We start from the raw sequence: 26,929 nt of genomic DNA, 5'->3' as shown, positions 1-26,929 counted from the left end.
CTTTTGGCACAACTAAGGGAGATAAATATCATCCAACTAACACAAACTCGATCAACTATTGAGAATGCGCAGTCGTGAAAGTTCATCATCAAGGACTGAGTGAGTGAGTTAAAATTTAACGTCGCATCGGCATTATTTCAGACATATAGCGACGATACAAAGTTTGAAACATATTTGAGCATACTATATTTAAAAACAATTTATGAATATACATATTTGAGCATAACAATGTTATATATATACAGTTTTAAAGGACGGGCTATAGGCCACAAGTAACCAAAGCTAGGCCACCTTGTAAGGGATCATGGGGACTTACAGTACCCCGGCTTCCTGCATGATACCCCAGCAGGATTTACGTCATTACTTTAGCTACTGGTGGTTGTGCACAATGCTAGCCAATATTAAAAAATACTCATCTATGAGTTGGCTTAAAAACACTGGTTGATGATGATTACATCGATTATTATAGGATTACGTGTCACACAGGGGAACAATAATTTTACGGTACTTTAACCTCCTGGACAGAGCCTTCAATAATGTCAGTTAATAGTAGCATCACACCAAATTTAAAAACAAGCATTCAATTATTCACATACATATTTAAAATTTATTATACAGAACAATTTCTTTCAAGTAATTTATGATGAGATGCCCGCTGACACGGTAAAAAGAGATCTTTTAAATTTACACTTTAATAATGTGAATCCCTTGCGATTGCAAAGTCCACAATATATGCTTGAACCTTTCATCACAAGGGATACACTTCCATGAGGTTCGTCCTCATCTGTCTTAAGCAGATATCCGTGCACACGTAAACTGACTGTGGCCAATACGACATCGTCGTAAAACGACCTCGTCATGTCTTGACTGGCAACCCAAATAGGTTTGACCGATTGTTTGTTTTAATTCGTGAAGTTTATTGCTTCCTAGCTGGGTGTCCCACCTCTTTTGCATGAGATCCCGAGTATAACTTTTAAAAGTTGTTTAGAAATCGCTGTACGGGATAAGTAGTGGAGATAAGGGTTTGTCAAGAGCTGCTTTAAAGGGGCACTGATCTAACGCAATTCCCCGGGACTGGTTGTTGCCTTTGTTATTGTTTTTTCCCAGTGAGTACCCGGATGTATAGCAGAAATCTAGACTAGTTCGCGACCTCTGCTGCGCCTTTCGTAAGCGCATTAGTCGCTTTTATGGGTAGTAATAAGGGCGTATGGTCACATTGATGAACAAAATGAAATACAGTTTTCGAGATAATAAGGAAATGTAGGTATCTTTGTGGGTAGCATCGGTAATGGTGACGAAGTTTTGATAAGTCACTTGCTTGGTAATTTTGCGATTTTCGTTTACACTATTTTGACTTGCAACACAAAGTACATATTTCACCTGAGCATTGCTTTTTTTATAGTGTGTATTTTCTTTTATTGTCAAATGTGTAACGTCGTAATATTTAAACGTCTAAATATTCAGTTATTTTCAGTGACTGAAAAACATTTCCATCTGTATTATTATGATAACAAATTCCAAACATTTTGATGTTTAATGTCATCACCAAGAGATTGAAAATGTTACGTTGAGAAAAGTACATTTATATGTTGTTTGGCTTCTAATCCTACATAATAATCTGTTGTGATGTTTGTAGGCCCTTTTGATCGTCTCAATCAATCTGGAGAGATTTTTTAGTCAAAATGACTGAAATATTTACACATTTTATAAATTGCCTCAGAGAATCACATTTTACAAATTGACGGTAATATATACACGCTTACAAAGGAAAAGACCTGTGAAAACAACGTCTATCGCGCATTGAAGAATTTCCCAACCAAGACGAGGGGAAACAAGAACGAATCGGTTCAAATGAAGGAAAACAAAATGCAAATATCATAATTACAACCTACCAAATTTATGTGTATAAATTTTAGGCAGCTTCCTTGTTCGAGGAATGTATCCGTGAATATCCACACAAAGGAATAATATCCCACTCGTCTGCAGATGTACAAAGAAACTTATTCGATGTCACGTGTCTCAGTAACAATCAAATATTTTAAAAGATATATGTCGTTTCGGGATATTATAACCCGTGTTCGTTTCTCAACTGATCACTTGGATTGTTTCAGGTGTTTTACATAGGTGTCAAGTCTCAATGGTCGGCTGAGAAAGCCCACGTGACAACTGTTTTCATAACGTTCACGGTTCCTAAAAAATCCATTGAGTGATAGATAACAATGATCAATCAATCAACGTATTATAAGTTAACCCTCTGAACAAAGTATGTTGTTTTTACATCGGCACTTCACGCCATGGTATGAGTGTATTCCCTTTGTTTTAGTAAACCTAGACATGTAAACACTCACTCTTGACATATCCACTGTGCAAGATAACAGTGATTAATCAATCAACGTATTTTCTGTTAATCCTTTGATGACTAGGAACGATCCGTTGATTTACAAAAAAAGGTAAATCAACTGATCATTCATCTCTTGCTGGGCTGCCACGTGCATATTACATAACACACATTTCACCTCACTTCAAACCTGGATTTAGATTGAATAATTACCCCAGACACAATAAATGCCAAATGGGAAGCTTTGTCAGGTAATCTAACTGGTGCTACCACTAATTGTACCTGTAATAAATTCATTAACTGAGCATCAAGTGAATGACGACAAATACACAAGTGAAGGGTTATACGAGAAAACGTGGATGTCAACAAAGGAGTAGTAATCGTACTATCGACGCAAGCCGAAATCCGAAAATGCTTTCACTGCATGGATACTTTTTTTAGTATAAAACTATAACCATCTGGGGTATTTCCAAATGACGACATCCGATGAGCTCCGCTGTTCTTTTTGTCTGCTTGTTTAGGCTGAAGAAATGAATTAACATGCGGCCTTTGTCGAAATCTGTATAGATCACAGTTAACCAATCAGTGTATATGCAAAAATGCGTAAAACAAATATTGCCTCCAGCCTCCAAGTTTATTTAGCTGTCCTTGCAGACGGTAGCCCAGTTTCTGGTCACGCTCAGTTGCGTTGCGTATCATCCGGGTACTCACGGGGGAAAAAACAATAACAAAGGCAACAACCAGTCCGGGGAATTGCGTTAGATCAGTGCCCCTTTAACTGCAGCATCGGCTTTTGAGTTACCTGTTATGCCTACATGACTTGGTAACTAGCAAAAGACGATGTTGCATTGGCCAGTAGAAAGATCATTGAAAAGTTCTACAATGTCTAGGATTATAGGATGATTTGAAGAGACACTTTTAAGTGCCTGAAGGCATGACAATGAATCGGAGAAGATGATAACAAAATTAGATTGGTTTTGATGTTTGATATAGGTCAAAGCTGTAAAGATAGTTTTAGCCTCAGCAGTATAAATTGAACTAGATCTTGGATTCTTGAGGGGACAGTTCCGGATCCAATGACGGTGGCACTAGCAACTTTGCCACCATCCTTGGACCCGTCAGTAAAAATGGACCTGTGAGAGTGAGTGAGTGAGTATGGTTTTACGCCGCTTTTAGCAATATTCCAGCAATATCACGGCGGGGGACACCAGAAATGGCTTCACACATTGTACCCATGTCGGGAGGACCTGTGAGAATGATATTGAGTGCGCAATTGGTTGTACGCTTGTTGATAAAGCAAAGGATTTGTTTAGGATTTTTTTAGTTGGGATAGAGTGAGGTCTACCTCTGGCTTCACCATCTGCCAGGGAGGAGACCACAGAAGACGGTAAGAACCAAGCCCCAATCATAAAAGATTCATATAGTAGATTTGTATATTACAAAACTAGGCTAACAGAACCACAATAGTTGAATTAGCTTGAATTGACCTTGCTAAGCCTGCTAACTGACCCGAGGAGATCTCTTATTAACATCACGAGGTAGATTATGTTTAAAAGTGTTAGAGGTAATTTTTTTCAAGTTTCTTTTGAAAATGTATTCATCACTGTGTGCTTGTGAGAGAACTGATTCTGGCTTATCACCATAATTCAAATGTAACATTGGCACATGTCAAGGGTGTATCCTGAGTCCCCATATCTTTATAATGTTCATCAAGCAGTTTGCTAGCTACGACCTTGGAGGAGGAAGGTGAGAGAATCTTATGATTGTCATGAATACCATTAACGTATTGTTCAATAGCTAAAGAAACATGGTTTCACAAATTTTGGTTTACTTTACAAGACTTTACTTTACAAGATACACACATACAAATCGAATTAAACGATCAGGAATATATGTTATTGCATATCCCGCGCCGTAGTGTGTGCATGTTGATATAATAGGACACAAACGTACTAAAGCCTTCCAAAATGGTTTTGCACACATTAATCAAAGCTGACATCAGTTAACCATACTAAACACCGTTTCAAAATAAACATGATGTACTTACGAAACACACATTAGTGGTCGTATCTTGAGTGCCTAGGAATAGATAAGTTGGGTGAAATGGGGTTTAACCTCCCTCGAAGATTATTGCACTTATATCGATGTGCATGCACGTGTGTTTGTGTGTGTGTGTGTGTGTGTGCTTGTACTAGTTCAGACTGATGCCGATTTAAAGTGCTAGCCCACTGAGATACCATGCAGCAGTTTAACATGAATATCCCACTCAGACACAGTATACTGACTCCAAGCTGACCAGTCCTTGTTTCAGCTCCTTAATGACAGACGCCAGACAGGGTAACAACAAGTACAATCATTTCATGTCTTCTGGTGTGATGCGGTCGGGGATCGAACCCCAGACATTCCTGTCCCTGGGCAGACGCTCTACCACTAGACCTCGGAGGCGGTCACCAAAGTTACACCCTCTGCCTTCATCCTAGCTAGGATTTCATTTAATTATCTCAGAAGTACAAAACATACAACTGTAAGCAAGGAAAGAGGCTAGCTGACAGTCATATGAATGTTTCTTACAAGTTCCTACAATTCTTTCAAAGCCTTCCAAAAGTTTCAAATGTGACATTTCCACTGGCCTTAACCTAAGTCTTCCTTTATCCAGTCACACATGTGGGTTGACTGACATGATAAAAAAAACAACCTATTACCTCATCTCAGTAAGAACACAAAAAAACATAAGTTTTGTTCATAGGTATTCAATTTATTCATATTCAAACTGAATAGTTACACATCATATATATTAAAAAATTAAAAATCTACATATATTTTGATATTCAAGCAAAAAATCAGCCAGGCATGACCTTGACATTGTCACAGTTTGGTAAGACCTCTTGTATTTATGTACTGAGGTACCGTTTTCAGAATCACTAAAGATACACATTTCTTGTAAATGCAAAAATATTCACAAACAAAGTTTTTGTGCAATTCGCCAAGTCAATTCATAATAAACAACCCTTAAATGCTGGGAGACGACTGTTTATCAATAATAATTAGTTCAATGAATACATCATCAATTTCACAGCTTGGTGTTCCTTTTTATAATAATAATAAATAATAATAATGACAATAATATTAAAAATAATCATCCTCCTCATCATCATCATTATAACTAGGTAATGTATGGGGGCACATTTCTTCTACATTAATTAGTAGAGAATATTAAAATGTATTCCTTTGGACAAATGTTATACCAAGTCTGAAAACAAATCAAAAGTCGACTATCTTCATGGAAAAGAATACTTTCCTCGTTTAAGGGGGATATATATGACATTCCATATCAAAGTTCTCTCTATCTGGTTATACATCATATTCTAATTATGCTTCATATAACCTGAATAATTATGATTAATATTAACTCTGACAACATATTAATATAGAGAGGGAGAAAAATCAAGCAGACATGTTATCATGTAATCATAGGTTTATCGTTTGTTAATCCATATTTATATTCTCAATGTTATGTCAATACATCGTTCCAGAGTAAATAAAGAGTTAATTTTATGGTAAAAGTAACAAGATAACAAACATACCATTATGAATATATGCATATTATTTCATATTCTCCAAAATTTAATCTTTCAAGGAATAAATAGATATGTTGTTCAATAAGTCAAATATACTATCCATTTTAATATACTGAGCAAAGTTTGGATTAAATAGTTTGATAATTACATCTTATTATTATGATCTGGGAAATAAAGTCTCCATTGCATTAAAAAAAACACAAGTTCAGAGCATTGCACAAATTAAATAAAAGTACTATGAGATCTATGTATAAATAATGAACAGAGAAAAGTGGTGAAATAAAAAAATATATCTTACATGGAACCTAACATGCAATCATTCAACCATATGGAAACTAACCATGCAATTAAATAGCTGATATCAAATTCAGTTTATACATATACGTAACATATAAGAATATTCATATAGTATTTAATTCACTTTTCATTTTTTCATTTGATATTTTGAAGTTTTGAGTTGTTTTACAAAATATAGTATTAATATGTGTGTAAAGACAGTAAGGATATTCAGTATACTCTCAGAACCTAAAATATCAAAAATAGAGTGAAAAATACAATCAAATTTGTGATTAATTAATCTACAAAAGCACACAATTATTTTTGTTGTCATTGATTTTGTTTTTTTAAAAATCACAATCCTACTCTCCGACCAGACTGGCGCCATGGTAGTATCATGTGAGGGTAACACACCTCGCTGAATGCATGTACATTTCAAGTGTACAGGAATCATGAAGACGTAGTGAACAGGACACAGTGATAATATGAAAATAGAAATTCACAAACCAAGTGCTAAACCAACAGAGTGCCTGGTGTTAACTGGAGTAAAAACAAAAGATGCAAATATGTCCGACATCTTTTTCACGGGTTAATGATGTTTGACATAGAAATGATGAGGTCTGGATTGAAGCAAAGGATGGAGGTGTGGGTTTGAATAAAGGATGGGGGCGTGGGTTTGGATAAAGGATGGGGGCGTGGGTTTGGATAGAGAATGGGGGCGTGGGTTTGGATAAAGGATGGGGGTGTGGATCTAGCTGGATGTGTTTTGGTTTGGATAGAGGATGTGGGTGTGGATCTAGCTTGGGGTGTGGGTTTGGATAAAGGATGGGGGTGTGGATAAAGGATTGGGGGTGGGGGTGGATAAAGGATGGGAGTAGGTTTGATAAACGATGGGGGGGGGGGTGGATAAGGGATCGTTCTGGATTGGGACATGTAAATGATGATGGCAACGAAAAATATTTGTGCCTGTTCAAGAAAAAAGAAAACAAAGTAAAACAAGCTTGTGTACCGGTAAGATTTGTACAACGTTGAGCAAAGTAACTAAAAGCATGAATACACCCATGAGGAAGCCCTTGTCTGCTTTTGATAAATTCTAGATAAGAGTTGGAGGATATATTACTGGACAAGAGGGATTCAATGATTTGGGTTTAACACCACTTTTAACAGTATTCCAGTTATATCACGCTGTGCCAGCTTAAAGTGGGCGGAAAGTCCAAAGTGATGCAGGTCTCAAACCCATAAGCAGGGGTATTGTGCTGACAAATGTAGAAACAAAATGGGGCGAGCCAGAATTTGAACCTCTGAACATAGGATTCTGGCGGGTCCAAGGGATGCAACTCTGCACAGTGAACAGTTTCATTACTCACCTTGATCATTCTTTTGTCCTTATAAGAATTCGGCTAATGGTGCTTATTTCAACCCAAGTATTTTCCAGAAAATACAAACATTTATGAAACATATATGAACTGGACAACATAATAGAATGCTGAAAACTCAAATTCATAACGATCTACAGCCACACAACTATTGGTGAAGGACCTTCTACATCAAATCTGAAGGAGTTGGGGAAACAGGCAGTTGACGAGTGAGTCCAAGGATGCAAATTGGCACTACCCATGACCAGCTACACCGAGCTAGATTCTGTAATGTAAACCATATCCAGATGGCTTATTTCCAGCTTTTTAAGGGTCGTCTTCATATGTTGTTAGTTGTTACTATTCGGCCTTGGCAATGTTTCAGGATAGGTTGCATCCCTGAAGGGCTTGTGACTTACGCCTCAACCAATTGAGCACCATATTCATGAGCATGTTATCATCCTTGACAGAATCAAACTCAGAATAGATGTCAGTGAACAGGAGGCACTACCGGTACCAACTAAGCTACCCAACAACTCCGGTTGGTTCATCTCTTTTCTATGCCACTAGAATCACTGATCGACTTAGTTTGATATAAGACTCATAATCTGGAATTTGAACCCACTAGCAGCAAATCCTGACATAGCCAAGGGACACAACTCACAGAAGACTTGATGCAGTCGATCCAAGGCACGGTGTGGGAGAACAAAAGGCCCTAGTCAATAAGGATGTTGTAACACAGACAAGGGATTCCACAAGGTTTCAACATCAAGAGTCAAGTGTGACTGTCAACACATATACATCAGCACAGAAATAGCACAGTGGGAATCACAGACAATATTATCATAGTTTGAGCACACATTGTCAACTTGATAATAGATACAATACATTTAATTTTCATCACTCCATTTTTCCAAATATCAGTGGTCTGCCCTTAATCGTAATCTAATTTTACATGATTTTTAGCAATTATGGTCTTATAAACCTTTTGCGAACACCTGGTGTCATCGCAGAGGTTTATAGATCCACTTGCTAATTGTTGCCACTATTTGGCATTTTACGCCCAATTGAATCTGTTTTGGAGGATAATCGAGACTGGTTATCATTGGTGTTGATGTTTTATATTTACTCTGCTTTAAGCACTTATCACCAGTCTAACAACAGACAGCAAGAGGGAGAACACACTGTACCCCATACAGCAATCAAACTCAGTCCTTTGGGTTGTAGTGAGTGAGTATGGTTTTACGCCGCTTTTAGCAATATTCCAGCAATATCACAGCGGGGGACACCAGAAATGGGCTTCACACATTGTACCCATGTCGGGAATCGAACCTGGGTCTTCGGCATAACGAGCGAACGCTTTAACCACTAGGCTACCCGACCGCCCCCCTTTGGGTTGTAAGTGAAGGTTGTATCAAATAGGCTTACTTCTGCTGACATCATGATATCCCAGAAGGGGATACAAACTGATCAGCTGATGACATGGCAACTCAGTAATCAACAGTATGGGAGGAACAAGCATAATGAGACTATAAAATAGTATACAGATTACCTAGCATTGAGACATGTCTTCAGTAATGGGATTCTATTTCCCTTGTGCATTAGGACTTTGAATATCAAAATATACTTTTTGACATAAAATATAAATTAATGACTGAACCCAATTCAATTTATCATGAGAATAGGTTCGAATAGTAGGTGAACTATTCAGATTCCGGGCTACAAATTACATATTTAAAAAGAAATTAGCACAATAAGACAATATGTACATGCAGTTTTCATTTCAATGTTGTGGACTTCTGAAATATCAAGCTAGTAATACTGATTAAACAGGTGGACATAATTTCAAAGAAATTAATTCAAGAATCTAATCCACATTCCTGAAAGAAAATAGAGAAGTGTATGAAAATAGCCCTGGTTATGATCACAATTATCAACACTTGTACATTGCAAAGATGTTTGTGTTAATTTCAGTACTGACAGTAATAGAACAACGTGCATTTCAGTTGACACAAATAGAGTACAAACAACAATATCTTACAATATTTCACAAAGATACCAATACGGAAGACAATTCATAAATAACACTCAGAGACAAACTTTCAACGCCATTGACAGAAATTTCTATTTCATTTTGAAAATATACTTCAGTAACAAGTTTGAGGAACTGAAGATGCAAGGTTCTGATAACTGTGCTAACAACTGCACCATCATTGTGCATAAAATCTCCTGCAGTTTCTGTGTAACATGTAATCTATTCAGCAGTGACAGGCGATAGCTAAAGCTATTTGTGTTGGTTGTCATATTTAGTATAAAGGTCATACATATTACAAAAACACTGTGTGATATGAATAAAATATTCAATTCTTTTTGATAATCCTCAGTTTTGGAGCATGAGGTAGGCATGGTATATCATTACTCCCTAAAAGTAAGAAGAGGCAGGAAAATGGTCAAACCTACTGTGACTCAAATATTTCAAGTTTTAATCTAATAATGTACTACCACAGAATAGACTCTTAAGCCACTTTTTGATACATTCAGCAATATCCTGGTAGGGAACAGCAGAGTTTGGCGATGACCATATTCATGAGGGGAACCGAACCCAGGTCTTTGGGGTGATGAGCAAATGCTTTAACCACTAGACTACCAGTACACCCATAATGATAAACGCAAAGCAAATATAGGCCAAGTTTTCATGATTACTGATGCTGAGCCACTTGTTTTCCCTATATGCTGGTACATTTACATCTACTGTTTCTTTCTTATTGTCCTTTATTCTTGTGAGCAAAAAGTCAAGACATCAAAGAAATATAAAGTTGAATTAATTTCAGTGTTGACTGATAGTGATATTTCATACTATTTGTAAAATATTAACGAATGTCATATAGACAAGACTCTTAAAACTAGGGTTACAAACTATCTGATCTTGAGAAAAACTGTTTATTGTTTCAACACAAACGAGGGCACAATTCCACAATCAATCTGACAAAGGTGATTGAGTGTAGCTCCCATACAACACTGCCTAACAGCAGTCGGTGCACTAAAATCACTCTTTCATCAATTAATAAATTGGGACCGGAAAACAAAACTCCTTAAACTCCTTGTAGATGAGATGTATATGTACAATCTGATAATATTTCATCTATATTCCCTGAACTTTGCAGTTTCATTATGAAAGAATGACTTGCAGACATTTTCCCACCTCAACTTCCTGATAAGGTTAGCTAACTACTAAACATTGCATTGTGACTCGAGAAATATGCAGAAATGGCAAAACTATACTATAACTACTATATATATGTAGTCTCTACAATGCTGTTTCATCTCAAGGGTTATGGTGAATGCTGATTCATTATGAGATTGTGACCTGCAAGATTATACTCAAGGCACTAAATAAGGGAACAAACATATCACACATGATACTGAGACTTTTGCTTTAAATTTTCATTCTTCCTAAATATTCTAAACATATTTCAGTTTTAAAAATTGAAAGATCAATATTAAGGGCAAAATTGTCCCTTTGTGCTAAAAATAGGTTTAAAAAATTCTCCATTCAATGCAGATCAATGCTAGTTCCCTTATTTTTTGCCATGAGTATTTTTAAAAACTATCTGTGATCAACACTAGTCGTTGACATCGCTATATAAAGGTCGATGTAGAAGAGATTGACTGAATCAGATTTCTTTTAAGGATGTGAATCTACAGCAGAAACTCAAACACAGCAAGACCTTGTTAATCTGGACGTATTGTTGAAGTGCAATCATCACAATTTACTAACTTCCACACTTACATGTTGGTGTGCATGGAACATAACAATACCTGTCCAGAATGCCAGATTTCCAGATTAACGGAGGTTTACTGTATGGTACTGGTTTCCTTCTAGACTAGAATAGCACTGGTACTTAATCAATATACCTGTCTTAAAGCTTCGTTCTTTAAGAAAAACGATCATTTTAATGATGAAAGGTGAGAAAGGAACCTTCTCATACCCTTCAAACTTTACCCACCACACTCAATGCCAGGGGACTAATCTTAAAATGGTTTTGGAGATGGAATTCATGTATCCCCTTTTCTGAAATAAAACATGGAAGTCAAGGGATCCTTGACATGACCCTAGAGTTAAACGATTTTGGGGTCTCTACATTCAAACACAACTGTAGGCCACAAGGACCTCCCTTAATTCAACGCTGTTCAATATCTAACTATTTCCAGTATATTTTGGTAGACAAGTATTCCTTGGCTTGCTGTATAAAGGTTGTTGGCAGACAGAAAATGGAGACTTGTTTAGCACCGATAGCAATAATGCATAACATTCACTCTTTCTAGCTAAGGTTTCACTGAAGTAACAGTTGCTTACCGCCCTTGCTTATGTACAGCTACCCTGAGTGTCCAAAGTGTGACTTGTGTTAAGTCTACTACTCTTTCTCATACATGCGTACAGTCCTATTCATTTTCTTCTTAACACTTGCTCAATACATTAGTTTTTAAGGATAAACAAAAGTTCCTTATTAATCATAGTTGGATAAATGAGAACTCAGAACTTCAGAACATTTAGCAGAGGTCATCTGGTGCAATCTATGGGGCGAGTACGAGACTCACAGTCAGAACTGACAAATGACCTTCACCTTCCTAACATCTGGTGTGCAAGTTGGGGTGAAGGCCACTTTGAACAGTATTTCAGTGACATCACAGCGTGTACGCTTGATGTGGGAGGAATGCACAAAGTGATGAAGGGTCTTAGACGTTTACCACTTTGAAAACACCCATCGGTATGTAGTCAGAATCATAATCAGGATAAAACAATCCTAGGATTCTGGCACACCAAAGGGATGCAACTCTGCACAGTGAATTGTAACATCTTAGGCAACTGGGCCATCTTTTTCCCTAACATAATGAACTTGGAACAATTATTAAACATAAATGACTTGTGTTTTACATTATTTCAGATATAGCATGACATGTCAGCTTAATGTGGAAGGAAGGAAAAGCAAAAAGTAAAAAGCTCTAAAGGTTCGCCACATACGAGGAAGAACTTGGATTTTCATGGAAAATTTCAGGAATGGAAGTTGATTTTTTTCACAAGGAAATGGTAATGTCTTCACACTGTACTATCAACCAAGGTTGCTTCAATAGAATGCTGCGTAATTATTTTCAGTTTAAAAATTCTTTTCGAACTACAATCCCATATTTATTATGCTGTTACAACACTAGACAACTATTACGAATGTTCAACAGCATACACCAATTATAAACTTACATCCATTTACTGACTGACACTTTAGGACAGACGTAGTTACGGTATTGTTAACCTATTTTACTCAAGTAATAGACCTTATTGACTCACTTAGTCATGAGTACTGGGGTTGAAAGGTGCATCATTCACTGCACTTATGCTCAGGACATAATCGATACTGCTTTTGTCAAATTGATACAGGAAAATCTTCATTGACTGATATGTCAAATCAATGAGTGAGAGTGATGCTGCATAGATGTTTAAAACTATATTGAAACTTATCATCGCTGTTTCTGTGCAGCCAAACCTAATATCCTGACTGGCCGAATCTGGAATTCGAACACATGGCCACAATCCTGGCACAACTAAGGGACAGAACTCTGTACAGATTACTATTGAATCATGTTATCAATGTTAATGCAATTTTTTACTGGTGTTCTTTGTACACATCTTTCTATAAATTAACATGGTTCAAATAAGGCCACACAATTTTTATTTTTTGTTACACAGGCCTACCGCCCCTATTGAAAAGCAGCCAGTCCAAGAACAAAATTAAACATAATAATATTTATTATTGTCTCCTGCTAGTTAAATAGACCCTCCATTACAATAAAAAATGTTATATATAAATTCCATGTCTACATCACTGTCAGTGATTCAAAAAGTCAGCTGCAGTTTTAACTCCATGGCAGAATTGCTTTCATATAAATAAATAAATGATATGATTGGCATAGCTATTTAATTTTATTTATATTTCAACAGACCTTGTGTGGAAAAGCTGGAAGAAATCTGTGAAACATAAAATTAAAAAAGTGTGGCCTAAACATGGACACAATCATTCCTTGAATTTCATATTTCTGAATTTGATGTGTTTAAAACAATCACTGCCTAAACTGCCAAACTAGCAGTATCTAAAAACTCCTTTCAAAACCAACCTACATCTTCTAAAAAATATGTGAATCATTTGGTATTGATAGCTGTTCTTACGGTATTATCCTCATGTCAGAGCACAAAATATTGAAGGGCACCAAATCTTGGATGAATAATTCAACACCAACAAACATCAGGGTAACATATTAGTCTTAAAAGCACAATCAATTTACACCTTACCTTACATGCAATAATCATTTCGAATAAAGTAATCATTAAAAGTATTGTGATAACATATGTTTATGATTTATAAAACAAGGTTTCATCCTTACCTGTATAAAGGTAGTATTCCTACCTCTTATCACCAGGTACAATTCCAGCAAAATGGTATCTTAAAATCTAAAATAATCTAAGACCAGATCTCTATCTGTCATGGCACATTGTAAACATAGGAAAACAGGAATATGATAAAAGCACTGTTGATTCTAACACCTGAAACTTCAAATCAACGATAACACAACAACACACACAACAAAACAGACAGACAAACAAACAAACAAACAAATATCTTCAAACAAACACACTGACTAGAAACATTCTGGAACTTTCATCACTTTAAACAATAATCAACAAAACATATCACACGACACATGTCAACTTCACATACAAAGCATGTAAAAAACATGACAGTCACACGTAACCATGGTAACAAATAATGGAAGATACATCATGATTTCATTCAATTGATGAACTCCTCCACTGCTTACAGCTTCAAGGTAACATCATCCATTTTTGAGTATTAACTGTAATATGACATCAATGATTGGGTTTCACCGTTAGATCATAGGTGTGTAACGATACGGTGGGATCACGATACGTTACGAATCTCAATGCTATGAGTGCGATACGATTCGTATCCAATCACGCCCCTGAGTCATTTGTGTTAAAATTTCCGAGATCAAAGATCCAATATTGTAGGGCAGAAACATATAGAGGGTACTGTGACGGTTATGCTATTTATAGCCATCCTGCAAACACTACAGAATCTGCCTAAGCTGTTTGTTGAACTGATTCTGTTTATTATTTACGTTTTTACATTAATATGACTTGTAATGTTATGTATCATGTATACATGGGTTGTAAATCGATGTATTGTACCATGAACCTTGTAACATAATACAATACTGTATTGCCATATCGTTACACCACTATTAGATCAATTGTCCTCTCTATTATTCCACAAAAGCGATCAAACTAATACTATGCACTGAAAAAAAGCAGAATTCAGGCACTGTATAGAAGGTGAAAATCATCTGCTTATGTCTTGTTCTTATGACGATCTTTTTATGCCATTTTTGTAGAATTGTATATCTATATGCTTTTTGGAGTCAGTTTCTCTGATCAGAAACTAATTTTGACTGCTTTTCATGAGATCAGTGTATGTTAATATTCACGAGGAAATGGTTCAACACTCAAAAGGCTATACGTGTTATGGTCTTGCTTCTGGTTCCAAGAAATGTGGAAACAAGTATCCATGAAGGGGTGATGTTTGTTGTGCCAATGATGGAAGCAGTGAAGATGTTGAAGGACATTCTCACAACGTGTCATCTCATCACTAACACTCTTGTGTTCACATATTGCACATTGCCAAATACTACAAGCTTAGTTTCTTTCCTCGACGCTTCCCTTTCCGCCTGAGGGTGAGAGTTTCATGTTCTGCACGGGTTCGCACCACAAACTTCAGATCAATACTGCTATTCAAGGCATAGAAGACATTAGATCTCTCCGGTATCAAAAGTTCTGAAAAGGAAAAGGATGGAATATCAAAGTGTGTTATCAGCAACATCATGTCATGGACTAACACTATGAAAAACACCTCATCCCAATAATACCTACCCACCACCCAGCCGCCTGACTGACACTCTTCCCACCTCATCCCTGGGACTGACACCAGTCCACCCCACCTGACTAACACTCTTCCCCACCTCTTCCAATGGACAGACACCAGCCCACCACTCCACCCCACCCGACTGACACTCTTCCCACCTCATCCCTGGGACTGACACCAGTCCACCCCACCTGACTAACGCTCTTCCCAACCTCTTCTAATGGACTGACACCAGCCCACCACTCCCCACCTGACTGACACTCTGCCCCACTTCAGACTGACACCAGTCCACCCCCACCTGACTAACACTCTTCCCCACCTCATCCCTGGGACAGACACTCTTCCCACCTCATCCCTGGGACTGACACCAGTCCACCCCACCTGACTAACACTCTTCCCCACCTCTTCCAATGGACAGACACCAGCCCACCACTCTACCCCACCTGACTGACACTCTTCCCACCTCATCCCTGGGACTGACACCAGCCCACCACTCCACCCCACCTGACTAACACTCTTCCCAACCTCATCCAATGGACTGACACCAGCCCACCCCACCTGACTAACACTCTTCCCCACCTCATCCAATGGACTGACACCAGCCCACCACTCCACCCCACCTGACTGACACCTGCCCACCACTCCACCCCACCTGACTGAAACTGTGCCCCACTTCATCCCATGGACTGACCCTCTTTCCCACCTCATCCCTGGGACTGACACCAGCCCACCACTCCACCCCACCTGACTAACACTCTTCCCAACCTCATCCAATGGACTGACACCAGTCCACCACTCCACCCCACCTGACTGACACTCTGCCCCACCTCATCCCTGGGACAGACCCTCTTCCCCACCTTATCCCTGGGACTGACACCAGCCCACCACTCCACCCCACCTGACTAACACTCTTCCCCACCTCATCCAATGGACTGACACCAGCCCACCACTCCACACCACCTGACTGACACTCTTCCCCACCTCATCCAATGGACTGACACCAGCCCACCACTCCACACCACCTGACTGACGCTCTTCCCCACCTCATCCAATGGACTGACACCAGCCCACCGCTCCACCCCACCTGACTGACACTCTGCCCCACCTCATCCAATGGACTGACACCAGCCCACCACTCCACCCCACCTGACTGACACTCTGCCCCACCTCATCCAATGGACTGACACCAGCCCACCACTCCATCCCACCTGACTGACCCTCTGCCCCACCTCATCCAATGGACTGACACCAGCCCACCACTCCACCCCACCTGACTGACACTCTGCCCCACCTCATCCCTGGGACAGACCCTCTTCCCCACCTTATCCCTGGGAGTGACACCTTCTTTCCCACCTCATCCCATGGACTGACAACCCAAATGCCCTTCCCCCATCCCATGGACTGACACCACCCCACTCACATGCTGACACACAGCAGCCCAACCCCACCATTCCATCCACTGATGACCAGCCTATGCTCCTCCCTCATCATATAGAATGACCCCTATGAGCCTGCCCCTTATTGGGTGACCCTGCCCTGGTCCCTCACCTCCTCCGTCCGGCAATATCTGCAGTAGACAGTAGTCTTCAGGCTGGCCTTCCAGGGAGTACTTCTCCAGGACCTTCTGTATCACTGTGTTGGTATGGTCAGTGTTACACAGCTGCAAGAAGCAGAGCATCACAATTACACACAGCCAAAGAGATCATCTATTATTTTATATCTTGAGGGACCAAATAAAATTCCAGAATAACGCTTGGCCCCTAACTGGCTTTTAAGAAGCTTTATTATAACAAAGACAGGATTGATTGATTGATTGATTTGGGTTTAACGCCACTTTTATTAGTATTCCAGTTATATCATGGCGTGTCAGCTTAATGTGGGAGGAAAGCCCAAAGTGATGCAGGTCTGGGACATTAACCACTTCGGCGCAAAACCACGAGCACAGGTATGGTGCTGACAAACCTAGAAACATAATCAGGGTGAACCGGGATTCGAACCCACAATCATAGGTTTCTGGCGTGCCCAAGGGAAGCAACTCTGCACAGCGAATCGCGGTGCCTAAGACGACAGGGCCACTCATGCCCCCTATATGGGATTGAAGATCGCCAGTCCGTCTGTAGAAAAACATGGGGACCACTAGTTCTGCTTGTCTTTTGCAAATACCAAACACTGCTTGGTTTTGTTGCTTCACTAGTATTATATCAATTGATATACAACTTTTATGAGATTTTTGATCGATTAAGATAAACAGTTTTAAAATTACGCAAAACAGATTTTTATGAACCTTCAATGTTAATCTTCTAGATAAACATTTGACTCATCTTTTAATAGGTTTTTTTAGCTGTCTTTTACACTGAACAGTATACCCCATCAGGACCTTTACATAACATTATTATCAGGATAAGGATTAGTGACCATTTCTGTGAGACCATCACAGTGTGACATCATAACAAGCCATTGTCCCAAAGAAATAATGGAACATAAGCTCATCCATTGCTTATGACATCACATTTAGTCTTATGTCAAGTTGTTCCAACGTAAGACAGATACAGATGATGTCTACACATGTGATCCGATGCAACCAGTCCTTGTTTTAACCCCTTTATTCCAAGTACCAGGCAGGGTAACAAGGACCATCTTATAACGTCTTTTGGTATGACGCGGCCGGGAAACGAACCCCCGACCTTTCCCTCTCCGGGCAGACGCTTTACCACTAGACCACACAAGCATTGTTGTTGTTGCTTTTAGTGTTAAAGAGGTCGCCTTCTGCTATAGCAATTTCGGCTGACCTGTCCCTTTTTGGGACCCATGTGTGTGAGTTGGGTACACATTTCTATTGTGAGTTTTAGTATTAAAAAAATATTCTGGTTTTTTATTGATATGATTTCTATTATTGTATACTGATATGATTTCATTTTTATCTTTGGCTGCTTTGTTTAAATACACTCGAGTAGCTGTCCATCTCTCAGAAAAAGAGTTAGTTTGGCCTTTGCTATTGCATCTCTTGGCTTTAGGAGATCTATGACAGATAGTGGATCTAACTGCAATTCTTGTTTTAACCAAGCCCAGGCTGGAGCATGGTCCACACAAGCACTGACCATTATGCTCTTGTAGATGTGGGTGCTGGCCTGGTCACTGGGCTCCAGACTGACGCGGATCACATAGGTGTCACAGGACCTGTAGGGGGAGGGGGAGGTGTCACTGTCGGAGGAGATCACAGACGATGTTGACGAGGAATGAGACATCTGAAATAGACAATGTCGAGGAAGCTGTAGACATTCTACCCATCCAAGTTTGTTTTTCATTCATTACTTGCAGTACTAATCTGGAAGAATATTTTGTGAACTAACCAATAATAAACAGAAGGCCCTACATAAAAAAATATCTGCCTACAAAGAAACTGTACAACAAATACCATGTTTACATAAGAACCTATCAGTATTTTGTTTGAGACAGTTGCAAAGAGATGACATTACAATAACTAGAAAGTTCTAATTTGGTTTCTAAACTATCTGAGAACATGATATATTACTAGCTACAAGCTGATTCATTTCAAGTCATGTCATAAATGTTATCATTGTGTTGAGGTAGTGGATGGCATAAGATATGGAAGATGACATGATCAATGATCAGTCAAAGACAGGATGACATATCAGCTGAACAACTAGCAGTGACTATTAGGCCGACAAGGGATATTTAGACAAGACAGTCCCCAGCTCTGTTCTCAGAGATCAAACATGAAGGGTTACCCACACAACATGGTGACTGAACCGTAGATGAGGTAGGGAGATTTCAATGATTGTGACTTCGCCACTTGTCCAAAACTGACTTGTCCCATTGACCTACTGATGATCAAGCAAGGTAGATTTCAGTAAGAAAATGACCTGATGACCAAGCTAGGGACATCTCAGTAAGATAATGACCTATCAAAGGCCAAGCTAGGGAGACTTCAGTTAGTAAATGACCTAATAGACCAAGGTAGTTGTATCTCAGAGAGAAGATGACCTAACGACGACCAAGCTGGGGACGTCTCTGTAAGTCAATGATCTACCGACGACCAAGCTAGGGACGTCTCAGTAAGTCGATGACCTACCAATGACCAAGCTAGGGACATCTTAGTAAGTCAATGATCTACCAATGACCAAGCTAGGGACGTCTCAGTAAGTCGATGACCTACCAATGACCAAGCTAGGGACGTCTCAGTAAGTCGATGATCTACCAATGACCAATCTAGGACATCTCAGTAAGTTGATGACCTACCAATGACCAAGCTAGGGACGTCTCAGTAAGTTGATGACCTACCAATGACCAAGCTAGGGACGTCTCAGTAAGTTGATGACCTACCAATGACCAAGCCAGGGACATCTCAGTAAGTTGATGATCTACCAATGACCAAGCTAGGGACATCTCAGTAAGTCGATGACCTACCAATGACCAAGCTAGGGACGTCTCAGTAAGTTGATGACCTACCAATGACCAAGCCAGGGACATCTCAGTAAGTCGATGACCTACCAATGACCAAGCTAGGGACATCTCAGTAAGTCGATGACCTACCAATGACCAAGCCAGGGACATCTCAGTAAGTCGATGACCTACCAATGACTAAGCTAGGGACATCTCAGTAAGTCGATGGCCTACCAATGACTAATCTAGGGACATCTCAGTAAGTTGATGACCTACCAATGACTAATCTAGGGACGTCTCAGTAAGTTGATGACCTACCAAGGACTAATCTAGGGACATCTCAGTAAGTTGATGACCTACCAATGACTAATCTAGGGACATCTCAGTAAGTTGATGATCTACCAATGACTAATCTAGGGACATCTCAGTATGTTGATGACCTACCAATGACTAATCTAGGGACGTCTCAGTAAGTCGATGGCCTACCAATGACTAATCTAGGGACATCTCAGTAAGTTGATGACCTACCAATGACTAATCTAGGGATGTCTCAGTAAGTCGATGGCCTACCAATGACTAAGCTAGGGACGTCTCAGTAAGTCGGTGGCCTACCAATGACCAAGCTAGGGACGTCTCAGTAAGTTAATGACCTACCAATGACCAAGCTAAGGACATCTCAGTAAGTCGATGGCCTACCAATGCCAAATTATAGGGACATCTCAGTAAGTCGATTGCCTACCAATGACTAATCTAGGGACATCTCAGTAAGTTGATGACCTACCAATGACCAAGCTAGGGACGTCTCAGTAAGTCGATGACCTACCAATGACCAATCTAGGGACGTCTCAGTAAGTCGATGGCCTACCAATGACTAATCTAGGGACATCTCAGTATGTTGATGACGTACCAATGACTAATCTAGGGACATCTCAGTAAGTCAATGACCTACCAATGACCAAGCTAAGGACATCTCAGTAAGTCGATGGCCTACCAATGACTAATCTAGGGACATCTCAGTAAGTCGATTGCCTACCAATGACTAATCTAGGGACATCTTAGTAAGTTGATGACCTACCAATGACCAAGCTAGGGACGTCTCAGTAAGTCGATGACCTACCAATGACCAAGCTAGGGACATCTCAGTAAGTTGATGACCTACCAATGACAAATCTAGAGACATCTCAGTAAGTTGATGACCTACCAATGACCAAGCTAGGGACGTCTCAGTAAGTCGATGACCTACCAATGACCAAGCTAGGGACGTCTCAGTAAGTTGATGACCTACCAATGACCAAGCTAGGGACGTCTCAGTAAGTCGATGACCTACCAATGACCAAGCCGGTGAGAAGATGACATGTCAGGATGATGTACCTGTGACCTGTAAAAGGAGATCCCTATGACAGCAGGACCTACCATTGGCCGTGCTAGGGAGATCTCGGAGAGAAGATGACCTACCAGTGGCCCAGCTAGGGAGGCTGTGATGGTGTCGGGAATACTGGAGAGACTACTTCTGTCCTCTAGCCCACATGCAAACAAACCAAATTTGCTGCTGTCAAATTTGGCAGGCTTGTGACCTAGACTGAAAAACACAGAAGATATCATTATACACTGTACATACATGTATTTACAATCTGTAAATCATATTGGTCAATTGCGACCAAAAGTGAGTGAGATGGGGTAAACGCCCCTTTGAACAGTCTTTCAGTTGAATCACAACTTCATCTGAGAGGAAATCCCAACGTGATATCTACCACTTTGGTAAAGCTCACCAGCACAAGAATCATAATCATAGTGAATGTGGCATTCAAACCCACAAAAATTGGATTCTAGCATGACTAAATGAATGAAATAATATTGAAGGTAAATGGAAAAAATATTTCTGTAAACTAGATGACTTAATTCTACTAGTTCATATCAGAATACCACAAATTCCTGCTTGATGTCATCATATTGGTAAACGAAATAAATGTAAGTAGATTATTGTTGTCAAAAGACCTTCATGCAACAAGCCAAACATCTGAACTTGACCTTCTCATTTTGAGTTCCAACGTAATATTTGAGCTTCTCTTTAACAGAAATCCATTTGACCATGCCATGGTTACTATACATGAAAGGCCACACCCAGACCCTTTCTATCTCTCCACCCTTCTGTAACTCCAGCCCAACTAAACATGAGTCCTCTTTATCTCACCAAACTAGCAGACTAGTGTGAAAATCAATGGCTGCAATGTCTCTGGCTGATCTGTGGTTACAGGCACAGACCTATTGACCTTACCCAAGGAACACACTCACATCGTCCAACCCTAGCTAAGTTTGGTAAGACCAACTTTGTCAAAACAATTATCAGTAATCTTAGTCATTGTTAGGCATTTAGAAGTTGAAAGACATGATTTTCTTTATGGATAACAATACCATGTCAATACACATGATGAAGAGTGAGTGAGTGAGTATGGTTTTATGCTGCTTTTAGCAATATTCCAGCAATATCATGGCGGGGGACACCAGAAATGGCTTCACACATTGCACCCATGTCGGGAATCGAACCCGGGTTTTCGGCATGACAAGCGAACACTTTAACCACTAGGCTACCCGACCGCCCCTTTAAGGCAAGAAGTTGCCCTGAATCATTACAGACAACAAAGAAGTTGTTACCATAAAAAGTTTCATATCTTCTATCTGTGAACTGGAGAGTAAGGGAGTGAGATGGATTAAATGTCACTTTGAACAGGATATAAGTAACAGCGTGTCAGCTTCATGTGGGAGAAAAGCTCTAAGTGACACAAGTCTTAGACTGTGGTGAAACCCATGAGCACGTGTATGATGCTGATAAACCCAGAAATATAATCAGGCCGTGATCTGAGACCTGTCACTTAATAGGAATAGGGAATGGTTACCACGAACCCTGACACGTTCAGCATGAGGTTCATACAAGGAATAGTGGGGTCTGTGGATGTCATGATTCATCGATATATATCCAAGCATTGCGAAATCTCCTGATGATACGACACCTAGCAATGTTTTATTTCTGTATCAACATCTTAAAGTAACATTTAACATTTAATGTGTAAGATGAGCGAAAATCTGCCCCAGTAACAACCATGACTACAGGGGCTGCCGTTACCTTACCGCCTACCATGCAAAGAATGACTTCATATGACTAACAGAACAAGCCTAAATTACTAAACTGACCTATCATGATACACAAACTGGTCTAATTAACACCATCTTGTTAGCTGGGACACATGAAACATGGAGAATTCACACACATAACTATCATGAATCATGTATCAAGATGTGTAGCAATACGTGAGGTAGATGTTTCGTTACTTCCCTAGGGGCATGCTAAAAGAACATGTAGGGTTGGTCACAAAATTGACATATGTGGGAAAGGTAATCTGTTCGTGCTTTTGCTCATAGTTCATTATGGCTCCCTATAAAAGAACATTACAAAGAAATCACAAAGTGTACAATACTTTCATGAAGGGATTAGTAAACTTACATTTTCAAATGCAGGACAATATTTATCATCACATCATAATAACACAAAGACCATAAAATAGTTACAACAAATGCAATCTAATAAAGCTAACATTACAATAAACATAAGGATACACAGTCCTCAATCAGTTTCTGAAAACAAGAAGAGACACAACAAAGGCATAGCGTGACACTCGGTGAGGGTTAGACGAAGTAATTATTACAGTACATATTTCGCAGGCCAAGACCACATCTTTAGTTCACACTGTTTGTTTGTTGTTTGATACCGCACTCAGCAATATTCCAGCAATATGATGGCGTCAGTGAATAATTGAGTCTGGACTGGACAATCCAGTGATTGACATCATGAGCATTGATCCACACAATTGGGATACGATGACATGCATCAACCAAGTCAGTGAGCCTGATCACCCGATCCCGTTAGTTGCCTCTTACGACAAGCATGGCTGCCTTTTGCGGCAAGCATAGGTTGCTGAAGACCTATTCTACCCCGGATCTTCCTGGGTCTTAGTTCACACAGACATCCTTTATAACTGAGGTTGGAATTGTATTGTTTGGCAGTATTTCAACCATATCACAGAGCATCAGTTTAATGCTGAGGTGAGTGAGGTTTAATGCTGCTTTGAACAGTATTCCTGTTATATATCATGGCATGTCAGCTTGATGAGGGAGGAAAACCCAAAGTGATGCAGGTCTTAGATGTTTACCACTTTGGTGAAACCCACTAGCATGGGTATGATGCTGACAAACACTGAAACATCATCAAGGTGAACCAGGATTTAAAGCTACGATCATAGGTTTCGGGCTTGCGCAAGGGCAAGACTCTGAACAGAGAATTGCTGCGCCTTTGCTGCTAGGCCACCCGTGTCCCAAATATGGGAGGAAGAAGTATTGCAGGTTATAGGCATGTACCAGTGAAACCTACAAACACGGTCTGATGCTGACAGACCAGGATCACGATCATGCTGAATCAGGAGTTCAAACACACCACAGTGAAGTTAACTAATCCTGCTCAGAAGTCCAAAGACTGCAGCCAATATCAACACAAATTCCCATGTATATACAACCAATGATAACCAATATTATTGCTTTGTGGAGGATACTTGCATTTCACTGGTAACAGGACCAATAAAGAGGATAAAAAAAGGCCTTAGTGTTTAGTCATTGAATGCAATGTTGAAATACCTTCTATTTGAGAAAATAAAATCTTTAACAAAATTCCCTATTTTGACAAAGAATTTTGAGTTTTTTCCAGTTTTCCTGCCAAGAGCACTTAGTTTGGAATCCTAGATTAAATCTAGCACCACCAGTAGTTGGCATGACTACAGGATGCAAAGCTGCAGTGAATTGTGGCATCTTAGAAAACTATTCCACCCTTGCCCCCTCATATAAGTTAACGTAGGAATGAAGGGCAAATATGTTGTTGAAAAATAAAATGTTGAGGAAGTGACTTGCTACCTGCCCCTCATAACACAGAGAGTTACAAATATCCGATGTCAAACGAGGAGATGATTAGTTCTGTACAAAGAAACCTATTCCTGAGGTATACCTCAGAGTGAGCCTTAAAATACTGCAGCCTTAAACCTATGAGTGTCCACGTATGGTGCTGATAGACCATGGAGCATGATCAGGGAGGATCTTTGAATCTGAAGCCACAAACAGCCTATCCTGGCACCACCGAGGGAAATAACTCTGCACAACTTATTGCCATACCTTCGACTACTGGACCACCCTATTCCCTTGAAGAATGCAATCTCAACTTGAATGGGAGCTAGAACACAATCTCGAATTGGATGAGGGAACTGAATTGTGACTTTGACATTGATGGGGAACTGGAATGTAACCTTGACATTGATGGGGAACTGGATCGTAACCTTGACATTGATGGGGAACTGGAATGTAACTTTGACATTGATGGGGAACTGGATAGCAACCTTGACATTGATGGGGAACTGGAATGTAACCTTGACATTGATGGGGAACTGGAATGTAACCTTGACATTGATGGGGAACTGGATCGTAACCTTGACATTGATGGGGAACTGGAATGTAACTTTGACATTGATGGGGAACTGGAATGTAACCTTGACATTGATGGGGAACTGGAATGTAACGTTGACATTGATGGGGAACTGGATCGTAACCTTGACATTGATGGGGAACTGGATCGTAACCTTGACATTGATGGGGAACTGGAATGTAACCTTGACATTGATGGGGAACTGGATTGTAAACTAGACTTGCACAGGGAACTGAATTGTAATCTCTACTTGGATGGGGTATAACTGGAATGTTGGAAGGGAATGTGGATTGTAATCTCGACTAGGACATGTTGGATGAAGAACTGGATGGTAATCCATATTCACCACTTTCATAATTTGGCACACATTGAGTACATAACCAGTATATATTTTTCATGCAGAAAACATGACTATACTTCACATATACATTGTGTAAGTATAACAAATAGATGTCAGTCACACATGAGCACACATACACCAACATCATATCACAGCTGGTGACCATCAACCGCACAGCTAGGTACACAACACTGGCTATACAGTGTTACCATGGTTACTGGGTTAGTGACAAACACGCTCCACCTGGATCATCCTCACTAGTCAGGGGTACATATCATGTTACCATAGCAACCTTCAGCAAAAATTATATGAATTCATTAGAAGCACAAAAACAATTTTGAAAGTTTGAACAGTCAAGTCAAACACTGAACTAGGGCAATGTCTAGGCTCTCTTGATTTTTTTATTGATTTATTTTTTTCTTTTGGGTGGGGGGAGATATTTCTTTCCACCATTTTTTTAACAATGTTTTCCCCCTCCCCGAGAATACTGCATGGTCCAGCCCAACAACTGCCAGACTATATTCAGTGATTGCTCCATCTTGATACACTACTACTTGTATAGTCTCAAGTCTATGTTCTTAATACTTGTCCCCTGACCAGTAAGGAAGCAGAAACATGGTGCTATCATTCAACAATATGGCCATAAACATCTTGGTTTCTTAGGCAGCTGACGGCAACATAGGCCATGAAGATAATTCTTTGACTTTAATTCAAAAGATTATACACTTTTAGCTTTTCCTGACTTTGAATAATTCACCTCAGAGTAAGGGAGTAAAGAACATGTTAGAAGAGTGCTTAGAGCACATAAGGGTTCCTGAGAGTTTTTAAAAAACAAAAGGTCTGTGACTAAGTGTAGTGTATGTTAAGATAGTTATGCCATTCACAGAGCTATGATTTGTTTCTTTAACAAGTTCCTAGGTTCAAACTTGGAACAAAAGTTTCTTCAAGTATTGACAAGAACAGTCAACTCTCATTAGTAGATTCTGCTGGAAAGAATATAACCAGAAACTTTTGTTTGAACTCAATGAAAGTTGACTGTATGTTAATATGCAAAAGAAGTCTATCATAAAAAGAAAAGAAATGAATGATTTCGAAACTCCTCAAGCCTAAGAAACTAAGAGTGCTGTGT

At 39.6% G+C, this 26,929-nt stretch overlaps 1 protein-coding gene across 8 annotated transcripts in view; it reads right to left on the bottom strand.

Annotated features, from left to right (window-relative positions):
• Window positions 1-5,077: 5,077 nt before the first annotated feature.
• Window positions 5,078-26,929, bottom strand: part of LOC124115745 (ral guanine nucleotide dissociation stimulator-like) — a 49,238-nt gene continuing 27,386 nt past the window's right edge. For 6 of the 8 annotated variants that reach the window (XM_046476852.2, XM_046476850.2, XM_046476853.2 and 3 more), the window contains 4 exons: window positions 21,356-21,521; window positions 18,637-18,783; window positions 17,087-17,198; window positions 5,078-15,450 (listed from right to left, as the gene is read on the bottom strand). In XM_046476852.2, the coding sequence (XP_046332808.2) occupies window positions 15,305-15,450; window positions 17,087-17,198; window positions 18,637-18,783; window positions 21,356-21,521 (571 nt within the window). In that variant the 3' untranslated portion in view covers window positions 5,078-15,304. The remainder of the gene's footprint in view (window positions 15,451-17,086; window positions 17,199-18,636; window positions 18,784-21,355; window positions 21,522-26,929) is intronic. The other 2 variants (XM_046476854.2, XM_046476857.2) reach the window with 1 other exon arrangement.

This window comes from Haliotis rufescens, unplaced genomic scaffold (genome assembly GCF_023055435.1).
Source record: "Haliotis rufescens isolate VD_foot unplaced genomic scaffold, xgHalRufe1.0.p SCAF_8, whole genome shotgun sequence".
NCBI classification, from domain to species: Eukaryota; Metazoa; Mollusca; class Gastropoda; order Lepetellida; family Haliotidae; genus Haliotis; species Haliotis rufescens.
This window is presented reverse-complemented; position numbering and strand designations above follow the sequence as displayed.